The 22,368-nt window shown below is 37.8% G+C and overlaps 1 protein-coding gene across 1 annotated transcript; it reads right to left on the bottom strand.

Moving 5' to 3' along the window:
- Nucleotides 1-439: 439 nt before the first annotated feature.
- evpla (envoplakin a) lies at nucleotides 440-21,952 on the bottom strand. Its single transcript, XM_030136527.1, has 22 exons — nucleotides 21,750-21,952; nucleotides 16,531-16,630; nucleotides 15,535-15,689; nucleotides 13,934-14,057; nucleotides 11,523-11,654; nucleotides 11,335-11,376; nucleotides 10,950-11,111; nucleotides 10,718-10,825; nucleotides 10,533-10,628; nucleotides 9,304-9,414; nucleotides 9,031-9,177; nucleotides 8,721-8,875; nucleotides 8,244-8,341; nucleotides 7,961-8,133; nucleotides 6,630-6,799; nucleotides 6,370-6,508; nucleotides 5,842-6,035; nucleotides 5,302-5,452; nucleotides 5,069-5,152; nucleotides 4,728-4,835; nucleotides 4,389-4,481; nucleotides 440-4,258 (listed from the first exon to the last, which is right to left on the bottom strand). Exons 1-22 carry the CDS (start codon nucleotides 21,803-21,805, stop codon nucleotides 872-874), a joined length of 5,985 nt encoding a protein of 1,994 aa, XP_029992387.1. The 5' UTR covers nucleotides 21,806-21,952; the 3' UTR covers nucleotides 440-871.
- Between the last annotated feature and the right edge of the window lie 416 nt (nucleotides 21,953-22,368).

Here is a 22,368-nt window from a genome sequence, read left to right as displayed (position 1 = left end):
CCTCAAGGTTTAAAGTCTACTTGTGCACACATATAACAGTTTAACAATAGCATATTACAATTTATTTTTACATTATTGTTGATTTGTTGTTGCTTTTTGTAGCCCTCTAATAAAAGGAAGAATTGTGCATTTTATTTCTTTTTTACATCCTCGGTGACTCATGATCCCATGAGGTCATGACCCTTAACTTGAGGTGTTAAAATGACTCTAAAGCTTATGAGCTCAATTACAGATGCTCCATGATGCTAGGTGGAGTATTTCCCATTATTTGTCATCTGATATCAGCTTAACACACCCTTTTCTCCTTACACTTTCAGTCTTCTTGACAGGTGTATGAAGTGCATGAAGTAGTGGTAAAAACCACACAGGTTAACAGGGATATGCACTACATCTCTTCAGTTATGTGTTTTGTCTGCAAAGCAATGAATATGAGCCACTCTGTCAATATAATTTAAATTTATTGATATTAATTTCTTCATAAAGTATCAAACAAGATTCAAAGTGAAAAGTGTCAAGGATAGCCCATGAGTAATACAGAATCAAATCAATCTTTGTAAATAGCATTGCACCGTGTCCCAGGATCCCTTATAGCACAATAATATCAAAGATAACGTGCATTTTTATATTGTCTGTTTTTAAATAAAATCAAAAAAACATCTGCCCGCATTAGACATGTTCAGTAAACAAAGCAACTCAGCAGCAATCATTTTAGCTAGACAGAAAACTTTGCAGTAGAGACTTTTCCTGAGTCAAAATGTACATTTTACGCACTTTTGTTCTTGATCTTTGTACAGTTTGATCCCAAATCAAAAAGTACATTTTTAGCACATCACTCAATAAGCCTGTTAACTCAAGTATTTTGTAAACATATCTAGAATCTTGCGTATCTGCTACTGTATGTTGAGCTGTAGCCAGACTCTTTGGAGGAGGCAGGCAGCATTGGTAAGCCTGACACAGGGTCTGTCTTACAGCGATCCAGAGCTTGCTTGTAGTTGATCTTCTCCTTTGTGAGAGGGTCTGTGATGTCTTTGTTGTAGTATGAATCAGCTTGAAGTTCTCTCATCATCGTGCTGTCGATCATTTTCTTTCCAAGGGCGTCGAAGATATTCACTCTGCTGCCAGTGGTTGGACTGACCAGCCCCCCGGTGATGTGTTGCGCCTCCATGTAGCGCATTGCTGTTTCCTTTGGCATCCATCCCTTCTGGACAGCTTCTCCCACAGACAGACACTCTCTGGTGGTGGGCTCTTCGACTCCTACATAGGCCTTTTGAGCATTCAGTAGCCTCTGAAGTTGACTGTCCTCAATGAGGCCTCTGTTTGCTGCCTTGTGAACTGTGCATCTCTCTTTGGTGGTGATATCAATGATGCCACCTGTGGCCGCCTGAGCCTCTAGAAGCCTTTGGCTGGTGATAGGATCGATCAGTCTGCGTGTGGTGGCATTGCGTATTGTGTAGCAGGTGTCAGTATTTGTATCCATAACTCCGGCGACTGGATATATTTCTGGTTCAGTGGAGGGGGATTTGACTGTTGTGTTGGTCTTTGGGATGATTGAGTGGAACAAAGGGTTGATCTTGTTCTTGTCACCTGCAACCAACAAGGCAAACTCTGAGATGGGGAGTGTGCCTTTTTTATACCGCTGTAGGTCATACTCTGTCAGTCTGCCCTCCTTCAGGGCATCTTTGATCGAGTATTGCTTGCCACTCTTGCGGTCTTGAAGTACAGTCACCTCCCCATCAGGTCCCATGGATGTTATTTCCTCCCAGTCACACTCCAGCTCCTGCAGATGAATGTATTGTTGGCGATCAATCAGGCCCTGCAGGTAGGCATCATAAGGAGACATGTCTTTGCCTGTATCTGGATCCAGAATGGTGATCTTAGTTGACACGTTTGTCTCTTTGGTTCTTGTCTCGGCATGCTCTTCTTTTTGTAGGTCCTGCACAAGCTCTCGGATGGTGCTGTCTCTCATGTGGATCTTGTCTTTTTCTTCCAGAATCTCCCTCTCCAAACGCTGGATGTCTGACTCCATCTTAATGCTCCTCTGCCTGCTCATCTGTGTTTTCTCACTCATTAGCCGGCTCTGCTGCTGGAAGGACAGGCTGATGTCATGTCTCTTAGTCTCGAGTGTCCTGAGCTCCCGGGTGAGGTTGTCCTTCTCTCTTTCTAAGGCTTCTCTGTTCGAAATGAGGGTGGTCTCATCTCTTGAAGTGCTAGACTTGGTGCTGATCAGGATGTTGATTTTTTCATTGAGACGTCTGATTTCATCCTCCAGGTCCTGCCTGGCAAACTTGTGCTGAGACAACTGTTCCCTCAGGCGATCCCTCTCAGCCTCAACAGCCTGGTCTTTTTCAACACGAACAACCTCTTTGTACACTGTCTTCTCACCAGACTTTTCTTTCTGTAGGATCTCAAGCTTTACAGTGATGTTACGGATATCTCTTTGAAGACGCAGAACATCACTGGTTTCCCTGTCCATGTTCGACCGCAAACCATTTGTCATCCTGTCCAGCACTGGGTCTCTCTCCACCTTCAGTACCTCCTCAACGATGATACTTTCTTCAACAGGAGGTGGGGCATTTTCCAGCTGTGTGATGCGCAGTCTAATCTCTCTGACTTCAGACTCTGCTTGAATTCTCTTTTGACGCTCATCACTCTCTCTGAGGATTCTCTCCTTTTCTTCCAACATAGTTCTTAGCTGCTGCAGTTCTAGTTCTAGCTGACGCCGGGTCTGTTTTTCTTCATCAAGGCTCCTGCTGAGCCGGTCATGGTCAACTAACTGCCTAGGATCTTTCTGTAAACGTACAACCTCCTGCACAACTATTTTCTCCTCGGGTTTCTGCCTCTCCAGGATGATGTATTTATTTTTCAGGTCAAACACCATCTCTTCAATGTTGCGCCGCAGTTGTGCCTCATCCCGCACATCCCTTCTCAAGCGGTCAGCTTCTTTCTCCAACAGTGGATCAGGTTCATACTTTATGACTTCTCTTGTGACAAGTTGGGTCTGAACCTTGGACTTTTCTGCTTTCCATTCATCTCTCTCTTTCTTGAGTAGTGCCACCTGGTTCTGGAGAGAGCTGTAAGTGGTTTGTAAGTGATGCACCTGATCACTTAGCCTCCGGATCTCTCTCTCATTTTCTGGGCTTCTTTCCTCCTTAATCACCTCTTGGAAAACTTCCTTCAGCTCCACCCTGGGCTTCTCAGCTCGAAGGATATTAAGGTCAGTTGTGACTCCAGTGATTTCCCTCTCCAAGTCAGAGCGCTGCTTGGAGATGTCTTGAGTGTCTTTCCTTAGACGCATTATTTCCAGTTCTGTGTTTGGGTCTATGCGGTAGATCTCACTGACTATTTCTTTCACTTCAATTCTTGGTTTATAGTCTTGAACTTCTCTGTACCGACTGTGGAGCTCTGTCACTTCTCTGGCCAATGAGCTATTTTCAGCCCGCTCCTCTTCAATGCTTGTCCGAATCCTGTTAGATTCATTGATGAGCTCTGGATCTTGTTCAATCTTTTTTACTTCCTTAGTGATGACCTGAGGCTGGATGTTTGGGATCAGTCTCTCGAGTGCATTGATCATGCTCCTTGTCTGAAAGATTTCATCATTGAGGAACTTACTCTTGTTGCTCTCATCTGAAATTTCCGTCTCAAATGATTGCACTGCTCTCAGCATGTTAGGATCCTTTTCCACTTTCACCACTTCCTTCTTAAGTACTTTCTCTTTGATAGGTTGTTTCTTCTGCTGGAGAATTGTTATCTCTGTCTGCATCTGAAGGTGTTCCCCATCCCTCACTCGAATTTCATCTCTTATCCTTGCCATTTCACTCTTTATTTTATCAGCCTCTACATCGAGCTGAGGATCTCTCTCAAATTGTGTTACCTCTTTAGTCACGAGTTTAGGTGGAGTGTTTTTGAGGTTGTCTTCCAGGACCCTGATTTTCTTGTTAAAGACCTCAATCTCAGTCTGAGTGGAGCTGCGCTTCAGGACCTCTGTATGCAGTGTGTTTTGTAGATCAACCAAATCGCTTTCCAGTTTTGGGTCACGGTAGTACTGCAGGACTTCTTTTTCCTCAACGCGTTGCACTGCTCTCCGACTCTTTAGTGACATCATCCTGTCTTTGAAGACTCTCAAGTCATTTTCAGCGTGACTTGTTCTCTCCTTCTCTTCATCCAGCTCTTTCAACAGACTGTCTAATTCTACAGCAGTCCTTTGCTGGTTTTCAAGGTGCACTTGTTGCTGTGCCACCATCTGAACTTTTTCTTCATTCTGTAGCAAGAAAAGCAAAGAAATAAATGTCTCTAAATTATCAAGGTTTTTTTTGTGACTTGGGTTTCACAAAGTTTAATTCACCATATTTTTTTTCATAGTGAAAAGGTCCTACGTCTTGCTGTCTTACTTGTAAAATCAAATTCTGGGCTAAGTCCATTTGTTTTTGCCGTTGTGCATTTTCAGTTGTGGCTTCAGCATACAGTTTAACAAGATCTTTTTCCTGTAAAAAGAAAAGAACTATCAGACATCTGTCAAAAATTCAACAAATAATAAACTGTTGCTCATAAAGCTGGAATAAAATATGTTTACTTCTTCTCATGAAATGATTGTGAAGATGTTAATTATTGTTGATAGATAAAGTGTAACCGGGATTCAGCATGTAATGATTACACCTGATCAAAGGTGACAAAGTATTCCAACTTTATGAGTCACAGCGTGTGTACATAGATAGTCATTTAAATGGTACCTGTTTTTGAACAGCATCAGAAAGTGTGGGCACTGAAGGTTTCTTTGCAACATTAGTACCAGTATCCTCAAGTATGCTGTTGTATCTTTCAACGTTGGTTTCATAGTCCTGCACAAACATGAACAGTTAAAGTTTGCTTAACATATTTAGCACAACTAATTCAAGCCATTGTTTTTGTATTAGTTCTACCATTTGTGAATGACTTCGAAGTCATTTCATAAATGGTTATTTGTTAGAAAGATAAACCTGTCTTTAATGGTAACTTGTTTCAGTTTTAAAAGTGTAAATCAGATGCAGTATTACATTCATAGATATAGAGTGAGTAATACACTGAGTCTTACATTGAGCAACAACTGCAGATTCTGAGATAGGTCAGTCACTCTGTCCATCTCATCTCCCTTTCGCTTCAGGTCATCCACCACCCTCTGCAGTAAAATAATAAACACTGAGTTATGAAATGAATTTACAAAGCGTTATTCTCTCTAATTACTTTGATAGAGAGTTGTGGTTTACCATGTTTATAAAACATAAGGAATCAATATTTATCAGGTGATTTTTCAGGAGAAGGTCTTACCTCCTGGGAGCTCTTCTTTGCAGTGATCTGGGACAGATCATCATTTGGATTTATCTGATTTGTTGGCAGGTTGTTCAGGAAGGAATTCAAGGATTTGCAGCTGCTTTGGAATTCCTGGTTTTTGTTTGCAGCATCTTGCAAGATGTTTTCTCTGGAATGATTAATGAATGTGTTATCAGGTTGAATGTGATTTTTTTTTTTTTTAGCTTTGCATTGTGATATTAAAAAAAAACTCCAAAGAATTGGTTTTTCAGGGTAGAAATTTTGTTTTCTTTTGCACTTCATCCAAAAATATATTCACTGATTGTAAGAAATCCATATGTCTTCACCACTCTTCATTATATTTTGTGACTTTTTTTTTTTTTTACAGAAAAGTCTGATGGCATGTAATTCTTGTATTGTATATTTGTTTTAGTTTTTTTTGCTTGGAAACTGCTTTTCAGACAGATCAAATGGCCAGATTTTTTTTTTATTTCATAACTACTGTACCATTACAAATCAATATGCCTAAACAGATTTGATGGTCCACTTGGCTCTCACCTGTCCTTCAGCTGGTTGGCGACGTTTGCGTATCGGGTCTGTAGCTGCTTGACATCGGACCTCTGGCGCTGGATGTCAGGGCAGTATTCCTGGTAACCCTGCTGCAGAGAACTGCACAGCTGTTCTGTGGCCTCCAGATCCTGACTCAGCTTTTTCATGTCATCCTGAGCCACTATGACAGACTTTTGCTGGCGCTGAATGATTTTGAAAATAAATATGATAAAAAATATGTGAAAGCCACATAACTAGTGTCACAGAAATGTAAATGTCGATTATAAAACAATGAAAACATTAAATAATCCTATTTACAAATGACATTTGCACTGCAAAGATACACACTGTATGTTATTACCTAATGATCCATCAAAACCAAAACAGAATTACAAGATATTTTTGGTATTTAGTGTAAGTTTAGTTTGTGTGGCAAAATGTTTCATACTAAGACTAAAATGCAAAGGACCTTAAATGGAGATGTTCAGATAAGAGTATGGTACAGGACAAAAACTAGCGGAGCTGATGTTTCCTCACCTGAATCTCTTGAGCACGGGCTTGAATTGCATTTGGCTCATCAGGTATTGGACCATCTGAACTCAGGTCCTTCTCAAACCCAGAGAGAATGCCATCCACCTTCTTAATCTGGTTCTCCAGGTTTAGTGATGCATTTGCTCTGGTTACAAAAAAATGAGCCCAGATTAATGAAATATGATAAATGCACTGAGATAATGTGATTCAAAGGAGCAGTCTGCAGGTTGTATTTAGCATATTTTCACGTTACAATATCTACTTACTTTTTGGCAAAGAGGTCAGCGAGTGCAGCGATACCGTCGTGCTTGTTGTTTGCAGCACTGAGTTGTAATGGCAGAGCAGAGGAGGCACCGTCTTTGGACAGCAGTGGCTGCAGGTCGGCTTCAGCCGACAGTTTCTGCTGCTCCAGAGCCTTTAGTGCTTTGGCAGCTTCCTGTAATGAACACATTGAGACCCTGACTGTCAGACATCTGCTCTTCAGTCCAGCTAAACATGCATTTCCTCAATACCTACAACATCAACATCTCATTTTAATTACGAACAACTCATTTTTATTCATGACAACAGCCTCAGGTTTCATTTCATGTACTCTTTTAGTCAAGAAATACATTCAACACTACATTTCTTACAGTATAGCAGTGTTAAATGAGAAGCTAGTTGTCATCTGAACTCACTGAGTCAAATAAATCCAACAACCTTTTTTTTTTTTTTTTTTTTTAATGTTTTTATACTTGTAATGTTTTTATGGGATAGGTAGAAAACACATTTTGTCTTTTAATTCTACTTTCTTTTTAATGTAACTTATTCTTAGCTACTTATACTCTACATTTATTTATTTATTTATTTATTTATTTATTCATTCATTCATTTATTTATTCATTTATTTATTTATTTATTTATTGCTGATGTAGTATAACTGGTTCTGTGGACTGGTGACTGTATTTTCTATTTTGATTAATAAAGTAAATCAATCAATCAATCAATCAATCAATCAATCAATCTATCTATCTATCTATCTATCTATCTATCTATCTATCTATCTATCTATCTATCTATCTATCTATCTATCTATCTATCTATCTATCTATCTATCTATCTATCTATCTATCTAAGTCTACAAAAGAACAATATGTCACAATGCTATTTGAAAACAGGGTGGGTAAAGAGCAGTAGTTGGTACTACATTATGGAATATCATATAAAAAAAATTTCTGGGGGGATGAAGCTCTTTTCTGGAGGATTGGAGGCTTGTTGAGTTTAGATTAATGTAATAAAGTGCACAGTTCACAAACAAAATGTGATCATCTGTATTTGATTCCACGTTCCCAGTTCATAAGAGAGAACTTTCAACTGAATGGCTTTTACTGTGGTATCGTTGGCTTGTGTCACAGTTGTTCAGCATTTTGTAATATGAGTGGAAAACCACTGCATGTTTTAGCTGCATCACTAAGTGTGAGTTATCTTGTAAACCTGACATCTAGGAAAACAAATCCAGCTATTTATGTAACAACTGCAAGAGTAAAAGTGTAGGACAGGTTGCAGTCTTTTATAATATTGTTAGGATCTGTAAATATATGACCCTGAGCCTGTTTACCTCCTGTTCCTTCAGCCTCTTGGCCAGATCTCCAGCTGGGTCAGTGCGGTTCACTGGAGTTCGCAGGCGCCTCAGCATGTCCTCCTCAGCTTTGGCTAGGTCACCGTCGAGCTTTTTCAGCTGATCTGCCAGGGCGACTGCTTTGGGATCCAGTGGAGCAGACGACACCGGGGCTGAGGGAGGAAACAGAAAACCTCACAGATCATAGCTCCAAGAGATAAATCTAACCATAAATCATCACGTACAAAGCAGTAATAATGGTTTTTGTTAGATTAACACTGACCTGATTGTTGCATCCTGGAAACATCTGATTTGTGATTCTTCAGTGACTCTGCCAGAGCCGCTCTTCTCTTCTTGAGGTCTGCCAGCTCACTACCCAACCTAAAATTATTTAAATCCAGGTTACAGACCCACCTGTTCTCAGCTACATTTGAATAGAGTTTTAATTCATCAGTTCAGATCTGCACTGTTCCTTTTAAGCTAAAAGTTTTTATCTGTTTTATCTGTTTATCTGTTTTATCTATTTATCAGATTTTTTTTGTTTGTTTGTTTTTCTCATGCTTATACTTTTTATTGCTTCTGCTGTAATACTTTTAATGTTTTATGTAAAGCACTTTGAATTGTCTTGTACATGAAATGTGCTATACAAATAAACCTGCCTTGCCTTGCCTTGCCTAAAAATGAACATCCCAGTATTATAGTAGTAGTATTAGTATTTGGTCATTGTTGATGTGAAATAGTCAAACCCTGCATGACTTACAGGTCCACTTTGTCTATGGCCTCTGTATCTGGTGGTGGGATCTGGAAGCAAACTCCTGGGAAGGTTTTTGTCATTCCATCAGCAGAGATGACCTCCCAGTTCTCACTGTCTGAGTTCGATTTCAGGGAACACTTCTCTCCTCTTGAAAGGTCGTGCTAAATTATGATAAATAAATGATACAACAGTTAGACTGAAAGATCATGCTCAAAAGATAGAAGAAGAGACATCAGTGCGTATAAATAAAACAAAACATCTCAGCTTTAATTTGAATTCTCTGTCTTTTTGAGCATTTTACAAAACTTTACAATACCCTGTCTGTCTCCCAGTCACACAGCGACTCCACTGTGACTGGTCGGTTTGGGTTGGTGCGACGGAGCTTTAGAGGAGGTATGGTGGTGCTGCGCTTCCTGAGTTCAGCCAGCATCTGGTCACAGTTCTGCACTGCCTTCTCCTCAGCCTGCCAGGGATAAAGTCAACATTCATATAATAGTGATCATTCATAGAGGATGCAAGTTGAATATTTATGTGCTGTATTTTCTTTGCCTAGTGCTTCCAGTATTGACTGTAAACACTCCACCCGTACCTCAAGCTGCAGCAGTGTCTCTATGTTGCTCTGTTTGCTCAGAGACTTGGGATTGATGCTGTTGTTGAGTTTGGTCAGTGTCTCTGACAGCTGGTCAGTGTCCATTTGGTACTGAAAAGAGCACAACGCATTAACATATGCACTATTTCAATTCTTTCTGCACATGCAATTAGACATAAAATGAGATAATGTTTTATTAATCCCTAAGGTACATGTTAGCTGCTCACAATCACTCAGCAATAAAAATGGACATCAACTGAAATACAATAAAAAACAGAGTAAAAGTAGAAAAGGGCCAGTGTAAACCCAGAATAAGAAATAATAATAAATGCATCGTACTAAAATGCAACATCATCATCATCATCATCATCATCATCATCCTTGATCTACTTCTGTTCTCACACATACCGTATGTCTCAAAAGTCCACTAAACAAAAATATAAGCGCAACACTCAGCATTTTATCAAACATTACTGACTTTTAGCAGCTGAATGATCCAAACGTACTTTATTTTATGGAAACAAAATTAAAATCGAATAAGAATACAAAAATTACTGATTATAGCCCCAAAGACAATGAATGCAGTGGATCTGATGGTTGTCTACTATAGAGAAAAGATGGGATGTTGTGTAAAACAAATAAAAACTGAATAAAATATCTGTAAATCCTATAAACGTGTAGCTTTTGCACAATAGAACATAGATAACACATAAAATGCAAACCCAAGAAAATGTACCATTTTAAGCAAATGTAGATGCCGTTTTCAGATTGGTGAACCTTTTTACTCAACCCATCTTTTCTTCTGACAGACTCTGCCTCTCTAAGGTTTTCTCTTTAACTCAGTCATTTGTCACAGACCAGCTGACTCTTAGCCTCTTTCAAACATTTTGTTGCCCCTGTCTAAACTTTTTGGACACATGTTGCTGAAATCAAATTATAAATTATTATTATTATTATTATTATAAATTATCATATTTTTGTCTTAACATGTTCCAGTTTCTCAGTTCATGTATTCTTTGTTTTATTGTGAATAAAATATGGGTTTATGATATTTGTGAACGATTGCTTTCATGTTTGTTTGTTTGTTTGTTGTTGTTGTTGTTGTTGTTTTCATTTCATTCAATGTCTCACCTTGGTGGTGTACAAAAGAAAAGCATTTCTGCAAAACAAAAAAAATCTAAATATCTTGCATCTGTGTATATTCAGTACAAACTGTGAAGTGCCTGTACCTTCTTGTAGTCCTCCACATTGCCCAGATGTGTTTCTTGACAGATGCACAAGTTGAGGAATTGCTGCCACTCACTTCGCACTGCGTCTCTCTGAGCCTTGAAATAAAATGTTAAGACTGAAATCAGCAAGGTCTCCATCTTGTGAGAGTTGTCCCTTCCTTGCCCTTCTGGTTAAAAGCAGGTACCTGTATTGTCGAACTGGCAGGATGTTTCAGTTCTATGAGTCTGTCTCCTTCATCCTGAAGTTTGTTCACTTCACTCTCATGTGACAACAGGCTGTTGTTCTTGAAGTTCTGATAGAGATCAAATTACAATGTTATTTATCATATATCTGATTTTTTGACCATTCTGGAGAAGAAATGTAATCCTAGTCTATTCTTGTAGTGATGAAAGTCTGGTTTATCCATCAGTCCTGACCTCATACTGCCTGCGGATGTCGGGTGGATCTACTATGTGGTCACTCCAGTCCTGCTTCTTGATCTTATTCTGCTCTTCTTCCAGAAAAGCCAGTTCCTTGTTGCATCCCTGCATGTACTCATGCAAGCTGGACAAGTAGTGGCGACGCCACTTGGAGTTCTCCTGAAGAGATGGAAAACATGACAGCATTAGACACTTGAAGCAGCCAGAATATATTTTTTGAATACCTTAGAATGCTAAATATATGTATTTCTTGTTGAAATTGTGGTGCGTTGGAAGTTTTTGGCATTGTAATAAAAATAAAATGAAAGAGAAAAAACACATTGAAAAGTAAAATGATGAGACAAAGACAAATTGATGACATTTCTTATCAAAACCGACTCACCAGGATATTGTTGTACTGTTTCTTCAAGGCTGTGTATTTCTCCTAAAGACACAAATTAAAATGAACTTACAAGCTTTAAAAACAAACGGGACATTAGACTTGTAGCTCAGCTGCTGTGATGATGTCTAAAGTGATAACATGTGATGTGTGTTGTCATGTAAACACGTTGTGCTGGATGGATCGTTCACCTTGCTGCCGGCTGAGCTGACGCAGAGCTGTGAGCTGTAGGCCTCCACCTCTTTGTGCAGGATGTTGTGAGCTGCGACCTGCCTCTCCAGGTCTGCCAAGGTGGGGCCGTACTCCTCTGTGTTCAGCTGTTTCTGAAAGCACAGACACCAGGAAAAACAACGGTGTCACTCAGAGACACTTCAGGTTTTTGTGTTTAATACAGAGCAGCGAGCATCCCCAACATCACATACAATCACATACATTTATGTTTATGGGAATGCTGCACATGTGGTGTTTATTTAGTGTGTTACAATATCTGCATAGAAAGAGGTGAAAGGAGCACACGTTTACTGCTCTGTAATAAAATGGTAATAGTTTTAATAACTAAGTAATACTATGTGATTATCATGTAAATACCAAAATAATAACCAGGTTGTTTCTTGCTGTGTCAACAGTGGGTACATTAGACTTACTGAGGTAATAGGAGAAAAGGGGCCAAAACAGGGAAGCACATCTAAAGAGTTAAGGTTGTGTTTAGTGTTATTTTGGTGATGATTACATCAATGCAGCATTCATATAAAAGCAAATTATTAACTTATTACCTGGAAACATTTATCATAGTGTCAGTTTAACCCTTTAATCAGTACAACTATTTTTGTGGGACTAACAAATGAATTTTCTTGCATTTTTCAATGAAAGTCAGGCTTTTTCCTACATCTAACTTATTTATCATATTAACTGTCATGTCTGCTCCCAGACTGTGTCTGTCTTTTCTGTTTTCTCTGTCATTTCCTGTTTTATTTTGTTAAGTTTCCCTCTTGTGTCATGTCTGGTGTCTTTACTTCCCCTCCTTGATTGTTTCACCTGCTCCTGATTACCTGACTCCTCCCTGATTATCTCCACCTGTGTCCTATTGTCTTCCCTCCCTCTTGTGTATTTAAACCCTGTGTTTTCCCCTGTTTCTTTGCCAGTTTGTGTTCTACCTTTGTGTGCTCACTTACCAGCGTTTTTGGATACCTGTCAGTCTGTCTGCCCGTTCTTGACCCGTTTTTGCCTTCCGACCACCGATCCTGCCTGTTCCTCGTCTGCCTGCTCGTCTGGTTCTGACCTGGTTCGTACATCGACTTCTGATTCTGCCTATTCCCTGACTACCTCAGCCTCCAACGTGTTACCTTGTGTTTCGACCCTCGCCTGGACCCTGACCGTGAGTAGCCTTTCCCTCATGTCCCGTTGCCTCCTGAATTGTCCTCCTGTGTATGACCTGGTTTGTTTTTTGACTATCCTCTGTTTTGCCCTAGTCGGGGTGTTGACGGGAATCCTCCGGCTCGGCCGTGCTGACCATCCATATTCTCCGTTCACAGCCCGGACGAAGAGTCCAGTATCACACGCCTTCATAGACGTGTTAACAATTTTGTGCTGTGTTTTTACTACCGTGATTGTGTTTAATAAACACTCTCAATTGGTCATCTGTGTTCTGGTCTTGCATTTGGGTTCAGCATTTGTACTAGTCCCATTACATTAACATCATAGATGTTTATAAAAGCTCAAAGTAAATTCAAAGGTTATTATATCATAACAGAGACAAGAGTAGAAAAAGTGACTTTTCCAGCAAATTATATCCTTAACTGAATGTAAGAACAGGTGTCTATAACTGCTTTTCTGCTGTTATTGATCCAACTCCATGTGTTTTACTGGTGAACCAGCGTTGCAGAAGATGATTCTGTTTCCAAGTTCACTACAGAGCCTCTAAATGTCCAAATGGGTCATATCTTATAACAATGAAAAGCTGAGTACATTCTTTTTTTAAAATTATTATTATTATTATCATTTACATGTATTGATAGAACTAGCGATATAGAAATTATTGAATATTTTAGCTCATTAGATGCTTGTCGTTACCGTCAGCTGTTTTTGAGTCTGAGTTGCTAAACTACCTGTGTTTTTTTCTAATTTCAGGATAATGATGCATCAAAAGAAGAAGCAGAACCTGGTTGGACCTCTTGTGTTCATTCAGAGGTGAATATATGACAACAATCACAGCATTTAACATTTCATTTGTACAGTTTTACCTTGAAGTAAAGGGAATGTTTGGAACGTGGGAGATGATAAATTTTAGCATTATAATATACCATAATGGCCATTATCACTACATTTATTAAGCATTATTAGTTTGGTAACTACATGATATTGCTACAGTATTAGCTGGTTGTTACCAAACTACCACTAAGTACCTCAAGTATTTGGTGTCATCAAAATATTCCATGAAATAACAACAACCAGTTATAACATCTCAGTTCACATATGTTATTTAATTGTAGAAAACACTCCAGAACAAACTGAACTTATTGATAAAATAAAGCTTTAGGTAGGAGGAGTTCATGTTCTTCTTGGTAGCAAACTCTTGTCTGCTTAATGTTTTGTTAAAAATTACCTGCTTCTGGCTGAAAACCGGGTCCCAGTTGATGATGGGCATCAGCGACACGTCGTCGATCTGCTCGTAGATGTCTCTGTAGAAGGCACAGTCCTTCAACCAGCGCTCATGGAGGAGGATGACACTACAATGGAAACAGGACACAGAGAAACGACAAACAACAGGTTGGACTCATTAAATAATAACATAAAAAAATGGTTGAATGAATAAAAGCGACATTCACTGAAAGACAAATATGAACTTGAATTAAACATGTTTAAATTATTTATTAATGACATTTCTACCAGTTTCAGCAAATACAATTTAACAGTATAATATAGAGTAAGCTTTAATAATGAAGGAATAAGTAAGTGGATTTATTTGATTTTTAAAGTTACTGAGTTCAGTCAATTATTAAATTTCCATTTGCTTTGATAAAATATTTGGTACATAAATATAGGTTATGGATTAAAAAATCCACTCATTGCATTAATTTATTATAAGCATTTTATACCAATATCCTCTTGAGACCCAGCGATGTATTTTAGTCCTGCATAGGGGACAAGAGGTTTACAGCTTTATTTATTAAAAAAAAAAAAAAAAGCCGTCCACTGCAAAGAACATTCCATAAAATTAAAAAAAAAAAAGAAAAAAATCTATCTAAAAAACTGTTGTATCTTGTTGTTTCATATCAGGACAATTATTTATTTATTTATTTTTAATTTAACCTTTATTTACCAAGGCAAGCAATTATGAACACATTCTTATTTACAAATGCAGCCTGATGGATGTAAAAAAAAAACCCAAAACAAAACAAAAAAACCAAACAAATAGAAGAAGCCAAAACTTTTCCTTTTCTGGGTCTCAGGAGGAAATCATGAACATTCAGAAAGATAATTGCTCCAAAAAAATGAATTCATTTATTTTTTTCATTCCATTCTTCAAAACTCTTGCCATAAGTCATAGTTATATTTAAAAAATAAAAAATGCATCCAAATAGACACCTTAAAGAACATCTCAGCAAATTTTCATAGTTAGGAGACACTTGCAACTGCACTTTTAAAATGTTTAGAAAAAAAGGAAAATTTAGATGTTAAGTTTTATTCCCTACATAACCATGCAGTTTTTCAAATTTTTATGGCAAAAGATGGCACTATATCTTTTGTTTCTTTTTATGAACTTCAAGTACTAGTTAATACCTTTAAAATGATGTATTATTCATGTCTCTATCTAAATACTTTTTGAATTACTGTATAAAATGTAGTTGGGCACTCCCTACATAATTGTGTGACTTGACCCATGAACATTAGTTAGCATCAAATTTGTAAATAAATATTATGCTCTGAGAAAATCTCCAATATGAATATCCTGGAACTAAGCTACGTTAACTTTTGTGACATATCCAGTCAATCTAATCTAAATGTTTGATAAATACTTGCACTGATTATGTTAAATCTTTAGGGCTGCATTAAGTACAGTGGATTGGGCACATCTTAAGAAATATTTTACAACTTTAAATCAATAATATCAATAAGGATCAATAATATTACAAGTAAGTAATGCTGCTCATTTTTATGGTGCGCAGACAAATAATGTGCTGTATTTGTTCAGTAAACACTTACTCGCCCTCTATCTCTTTGGCCTGTGGGTGTTTGAGCTTCTTGGCTTTGTCCAGATCCAGGAAGAGGTCTTTGAGCAGACCCTCCGCCTCGCCCAGCTTGTCGGAGATCTCCTGCTGGTGTTGTAAGGGGAGCTCCTGTTTCTCATTTTTATCATCCTGTTGGAAAATGGTCAAAGTGAGTCGTTTCATTTTTATTTTTTATTTTTTAAATTTATTTAGTTATTAACCCTTTCATGCACAGTGGTCACTACAGTGGACAGCTATTCTACATCTATTCTCTAATATATTCATGGGTTTTGTTGTTTTAGTTCCATATCAGCCAACACAGTGGATGCTTATGCACCATCTCATACCCTGACTTTCAGATCATTACTGTAACTTTGCTGTTCTTGATAAACCTGATTTTGCTGTGACATGTTTGAGTGTAAATGAATTGCTAATAAAAATTGGGAATATGATAAAATGTGGGAAAACATCAGATTAGCAGCATTAAAGATGTTTTGATTTTATAGTTTTCACACAGTATATCACTTGCTGATATTGCATTCCTTCCTTCAAAAATTAAACACACGGTGTCCAGCGGAATGGACATTTTTAGAACTCCACAAAAACTTATGAAGGTAGATTTGTTTCTTTATTACCTTACCCAAAAAATATATTTTCATAAAAAAAAAAGAAATCAATTTAAAAAAAAAAAAAAAATCACTTCAATCAAAAAAAAAAAATGTTCAAATGCAATTTTTTTGGGTCATAATTTTTTTTTTTTCATTCAAATACTTTTTTTATTGAATTTTTTTTTAGTTAAAGCAATAAAGAAACAAATCTACCTTCATAAAAAAACAGGTTTATTAAACAAAATTCAATTGCATTGTTTTTTCATGCCTAAAGAGGAATAAAAACACTCAGGAAAAAAATCTTGACTACAGTTCTTATAATTCATGCATGAAAGGCTTAAAGTACATTAGTGCTGAATGTGAGTATTTCTGTGTGCCCGTACCACAGCCAGCAACTCTTCGGACCGGAGGATGTCTTTCTCCACCTGGTCAGCATTCTGTTGCATTTGGGAGATCAGAAAAGCCAAGCTGCTGGCCTGGGATCTGCAGAGTGAGGAGGAGGGGTCAAAGGTCACCACTCAAATGAATCAATATTACATTCAGTATTCATAAAAACTGACACAAAGGGAGGCCGGTTGTTTATAAAAGAACAAGTCTCAGTGTTTTAATTACCCTCATCACAGTTTTAATGCAGACTCCGATCTTTAAATCACACTGAAGTCAGATTTTGAACATCCGAGTTTGTTCATTTTATACATTTCTGGAGCAACAAAGACTAAACAAACCAATGGCAGCAGGAACAAGAAAAACAACAGCTTAAAAACTACACTTTCAAGCCGTACATTGATTGATTTTTTAATTTTTTAAAAAATTGTTTCATGTGCTGTAGATTTACAAGACACCGCAAAGTTTTCATTGACATTTCAGTCCAAAACAAAACATTTTGTCTTACTTTTAAAAAATCCCTACAACAAAAATGCCTAAAATATGACTTAATTTAGTCACCAGCACCCAATTCTTTAAATTCTCACGACAAAAAATAAAACCCGTCAGAGTAAAAGAGCCCGGATATTCTATACAAGTTCAAAGTGAAAAGACAACATAGATTTCTGCCAAAAAGTGCACTTCTTGTTGAATCCTGGTTTATACATATCAAAGAATGCAATCTCAGATAAAATGATTCAGCGCTGCAGGGAGGGAGTTAGGTCATTGTGAGGAAAGATCATTTTTCACCATCTGAGCCACACCTGAATCGTTCCTAAAATGCTAACCATTCCTCAGTGCCTGACTGTGACTGTCACTCCCTGTTTCACTGTTTATGATGCATTCTGTCAATGACACACAGTGAAACGACAAAGCAATACTTCAGACACACAAAGGCAGGAGGGAACTCAGCTGGACCGCACTGTGAAATGACCCCACCCACCCACCCAAAAAAAAAAAAGAAACATTAAATAGGATGAACTTGTGGTTTCACAGTGAGAAAATAACTACATAATTTCTAACTTCAGTTGTAATTAGTGAAAATTTATAGCATCTTATCTATTTTCTTTGTATTATATTTCAACTTTTATGTATAATATGTCTGTAAGTTGCATGTTTTTCTTTCTTATTCTATATTGATATCTGCATTTGGGTCAGTCTCTGTGATTTTTCTGCACTGATCAGACAGTGTGTTTAAACAAGTAACTGTTGAACTGTGCATACACAAAATTTTCTCCACAACAACCATTTAGTCTGTGTTTTATAGTTATTTTTTTCATTCAGTGTCTCCTTTTACATGACAGAAGCTATTGTTGTTCAGTGTTCTTCAGCTAGCATGCCCTCCTTTCATAATATTTCTGAAAAAAACCAAACAAACAAACTTCAAATTATGCATGTATCCAGTCAAATCAATACAACTTTTGTGTATTTGACCATGTGAACAGAAAAACAGTCATCAGATCTTTTCCTCTTTTCTGGAGTTTTATACACAAAAACTGTGCACAACATAGAATGTCTCTGAGTGGAGATAAGACATAAATGCTATTGTTTTGTTAATGAAATGTCCTTAACAGACGTGCAAAAAAGTCTGTCCTCATCAATTTCACTTTAGTAATTCATGCACTGCAAAAAAAAGGGGTGTCTAAAAACAAGATAAAAACACAAAATCTGAGGAAAAAAGTACTCAAAACAAATGAAATTATCTGTCCATGCAGCAAGATAATTTCACTTGACAAGATTAAGATTGTTAAATCTAGACATAAGCATGTCTATAGATGTATGAACATTTAAAATAAGAAATTAACTCTTAAAACAAGCTAAATTATCTAACACTTCTAAATCTGAGCTTTTTAAAAAAATCTCGGTAAGAACCAAATAATTTGCAGGGTGCAGAAATCAACTAATCTCACTTTTTTTCCCCTTATAATTTTAGCAAAAATGACACAATCACACCAGTTTAACCCTCTACGGCTGCACCTGACAGTTATTTTCATTATTTTCTTTGTTGATAAATTTTTCGTTTCAGCTGTAAAATGTTAGAAAACACAAAAGAAGTTCAAGATATTCACTGACTGACATAGAAAAATAAAAAAGCTACAAATATTCATATTTGAGCTGGAATCACAACATTTTGACTTTATTCTCCGAAAAATGCTTAAAGTGAGTAACTGATTGTAACATACTGTAGGTGATAAAGAATAATAATAATAAAAAAAAAACGACTATAAAAACATGCAGTGGCTTCACTCATATTAGACATGTAATCAAGCAATCAAGTGGTTTTAAATGCTGTAAAAATAAAAAATAAAATCACTTCTGTCATGAACTTAACGCCACACATAGATGATTACATGATGAAGTCTGTTTGTGTGGTCTGTATCTAATAATGAAAACATACAGAACAGGCATGTAGCCTCATGTTAAGTCTAAATCTATGGATGTAGATGTAGTTTTTTTTAATCTTGTATGAATTTAAAGTGACTCAGTGATTCATGGAAAGACTCAAACAGACTTCAACTCTTTTCCTATAGAATAAAACTTTTACTATAACTATAAAGCATCTTATTTATGGTTTATATATCTGCATTTATTTGACAGGTAGCTCTTGATGATAGTGTAACAGTGGAATGTGCTCCTCAGAGGCCCATTTCTCCTCTGAGTCACTGAAGTGGCAGCTGATCTGGTTCTGCAGCAGCTCTGACAAAGGCCTCCCTATTCCTGCTCACTCAGCAAGACCGACAGGTATCATTGATTATGACACACCGGCGTCGGCAGCGTGCCTACGAGACTGACAGAACGATTAGAGCGTGATTTATTAAAACGACAGCGAGCTGACTTTCTTCATTGTGGAGGAAGAGTGGTGTCAGTTTCATTTGGACTGTCGAGTGGCAGAAAGCGTGTCGATCTCCCTGGTGACGGCGAACCTGAACTTGGAGATCTGAGATGTTCAACCGAAGGTGGTTTAAGCTAAAGTACTAAATACCATCACGGCTTAGCTGAAGATGAGATTAGTTTTGCTTTTCAAATAAGAAATGGCCTCACTTTTCCACAGAGCTGAACAACAGTATGTTAAATGTGTGAATACTGCTACCTTCTGTCTAAAGTGTGTGTGAGCTTTTAATGCCTTCCACACTAACACAACTTAACATATTTTGATTCATTCACAAACAAGCAGAAAACATCAAAGAACTGGCAGCTGCTGAATCACCTCAAAGCTGAATAACTGGATATCCTGCATTATTACATAGGGCTTTCCTGCATTTTTTTGGGCCAAATCTTCACTCGGACTTGGACTCATAGCAATCCCTAATGTAGTTACAGTCAGGGCCGTGCAGAGAGCTATAAAGGGGCAGGGGCTCAAACTTCCAAAAGGGCACATGAAAACAAATAACCACCGATTACCTATGATTTGAAATGTTTAATAAATCATTACACAAAGTATACATTTTTTACATTAGTTTGGCTGACAGCTACAAAAACAATATGTAATAACTTATTATTCATTCATTATTCAATCTAAATTTCATTTTTAAGTCCATAAGGAGCATAGCACTGCATCAGAATTTACTTCAGCACTTCAAGCGACTCTTTTCACACCACAAGAATGAGATCGTGTTGGGCTTTTAGGTAAATCTGACTCAGGGGTTTTAACCGAGAGAACAAATAACGTGTAAAATCATCACTAAAAGGACAATATGGCTGCCTGTCTTCCAGCCAAATGTCTCGTGTGTGTGTGTTGCAGCTCTGTTGTAATTGTCCTAATTGGTGGGTGCGTGTATTTCAAAGCTATACAGTTATTTGTCCCTAATGTTTGTTTGGAACCAACGCCCACATGAGAGAATGACAGAAACCAGCTGAGCAGAACAGACTGGCCAGCCCTCATCACACCTTATCGTGTCCAATGTGAATCCACAACTGGTCGCCTTCTGTTTGTACAACCACCACCAGTACATCTGACAGGAATGAAACACTAGAAAACTGACCACCATTTAGTTAAAACTGTGGTGAAGACAATTTGGATGATGAAATGTCCTTTAACAGACATAAAAAAAAGTCCCTCTGATTTTCAGTTTCACTTCATGTAGAAAATAAAGATTATTTTCATTATTTTCTCCATCGATAAACTAAATGGTTGAGCTCTGAAATGCCAGAAAATGCAAAATGAAGTAAAGGATGGACATAGAAAAGTAAAGAAATGACAAAATATTCACATGTAAGGAGTTGGAAACACAAGATTTTGACTTCAATCATAGAAAAATTTTAAAACCAAGTAACTGATTGTATAGTAGTTGATAATGAATAAAAAAAACAATCACTTATATTAGACATGTGTGAGAAAATGCAGAATGAAGTCAAGGATGGACATAGAAAAGTAAAGAAACTACAAAATATTCACATGTAAGAAGCTGGAAACAAGATTTTGACTTCATTCATAGAACAATTTTAAAACTAAGAAACTGATTGTGTGGTAGTTGATAATGAATAAAAAAAAAATTCACTCATATTAGACATGTAATCAAGTGGATGCTTTTAAAAATGGTTTAAAATGCTGTAAAAATGAATAAATAAATAAATAAATTTTAAAAAATCACTTGTGTTATGAACTTAATGCCACACATGGACGACTACATGACAAAGCTTGTACGTTTGCTCTGTATCTATAATGAAAACATCACATACAGTCCTAAAATAAAGAACAGACACGTACCCTCATGTTAAGTCTAAATCTATGCCTGCAGAGCTAGTTTTTTAATCTTGTGTGAATGTAAAGTGATTCGGTGACTCGACGACATACACAAACAAACTTTAACCCTTCATTTTATCAGTTTTAACCCAAGTTCTACAAACATTTCCTTCAGTTGCAGTTGTTGATTTAAAGGATGTACCTGATGGACCTGAGCTCAGAGCACTTTCAGCACCACGAAGCTCAACACAGACAGAACTTAAAGGCTGATTTGAACCGTTCTATGAATCAGTGCTCCGGCTGGAAACAGAACAACAGGAGAACCATAACACACACTGGGAAAGAGGACATCGACACGCACAGGAAACATGACACAGTTCTCGGCTCAGGTAGAACAGGAGAAGGGGAAACATGACCGAGATACAGTGTCAGCACACACACAGACATACACTCACACATAATCGCATTCATAAAATCCTCAGGGACAAAACTCACTTGCTGATCTTGCCCGAGATCTTGAGCGTGTTCTCCTTGTCCTTTTTCTTATTCATCCTGGTGGCTGTGGAGAGTCAACGAGCAGAGATCCCACACAAACCTCTGTTACTCCTTCTTCGTCGCTGTCTTCCTCACCCTGTGGCTCCCACTCTGTCTTTCCACTGCCTTTGGCTCCTGTGAACACACACATACAGACGCACACAGACACACACACATACACACATACACACTGGCAGCTCCTCCCAGACAGGTGAATGGGTGTGTCACCGCCCAGACATCCACCTCACACTCACATAGAGGAAGACCTGCCCGACCTGTTCCCTCCACTCTCTCCATTCCCACCTTCGGACCTGCCCTTTCTTTTCACCGTGGCCCTAACACACTCAGATCTCTGTCGACCAGGGGCCTTTTAATTACAAAGAATGCACAAGTCACTGAGCAGCAGGGACTCCCAATTCCCACATCAGCTCTACAATTTGCACTTTCACTATTAAACAATACTCTTTTGTCCTTTTGGATATAATCCTCTCCCCACAACCTCCAACCTACATGTTTCTGACTGAATTCACTCACTGTGACACCCTATAACGCAACAGATTTAATAGGTTAGATCAGGGGT

Source organism: Sphaeramia orbicularis, chromosome 1 (assembly GCF_902148855.1).
Source record: "Sphaeramia orbicularis chromosome 1, fSphaOr1.1, whole genome shotgun sequence".
NCBI lineage: Eukaryota > Metazoa > Chordata > Actinopteri > Kurtiformes > Apogonidae > Sphaeramia > Sphaeramia orbicularis.
This window is presented reverse-complemented; position numbering and strand designations above follow the sequence as displayed.

Bases quoted from the DNA above. Each gene is read 5' to 3' on its own strand.
- evpla (XM_030136527.1), bottom strand. From the start codon at position 21,805: ATGAATAAGAAAAAGGACAAGGAGAACACGCTCAAGATCTCGGGCAAG. The intron at 11,655-13,933 runs GTAATTTTTAAC...CTGTGCTTTCAG, and splicing joins CGGTTTTCAGCCAGAAGCAG to AAACAGCTGAACACAGAGGA. The intron at 11,377-11,522 runs GTGAACGATCCA...TTGTGTCTTTAG, and splicing joins TCAGCTCAGCCGGCAGCAAG to GAGAAATACACAGCCTTGAA.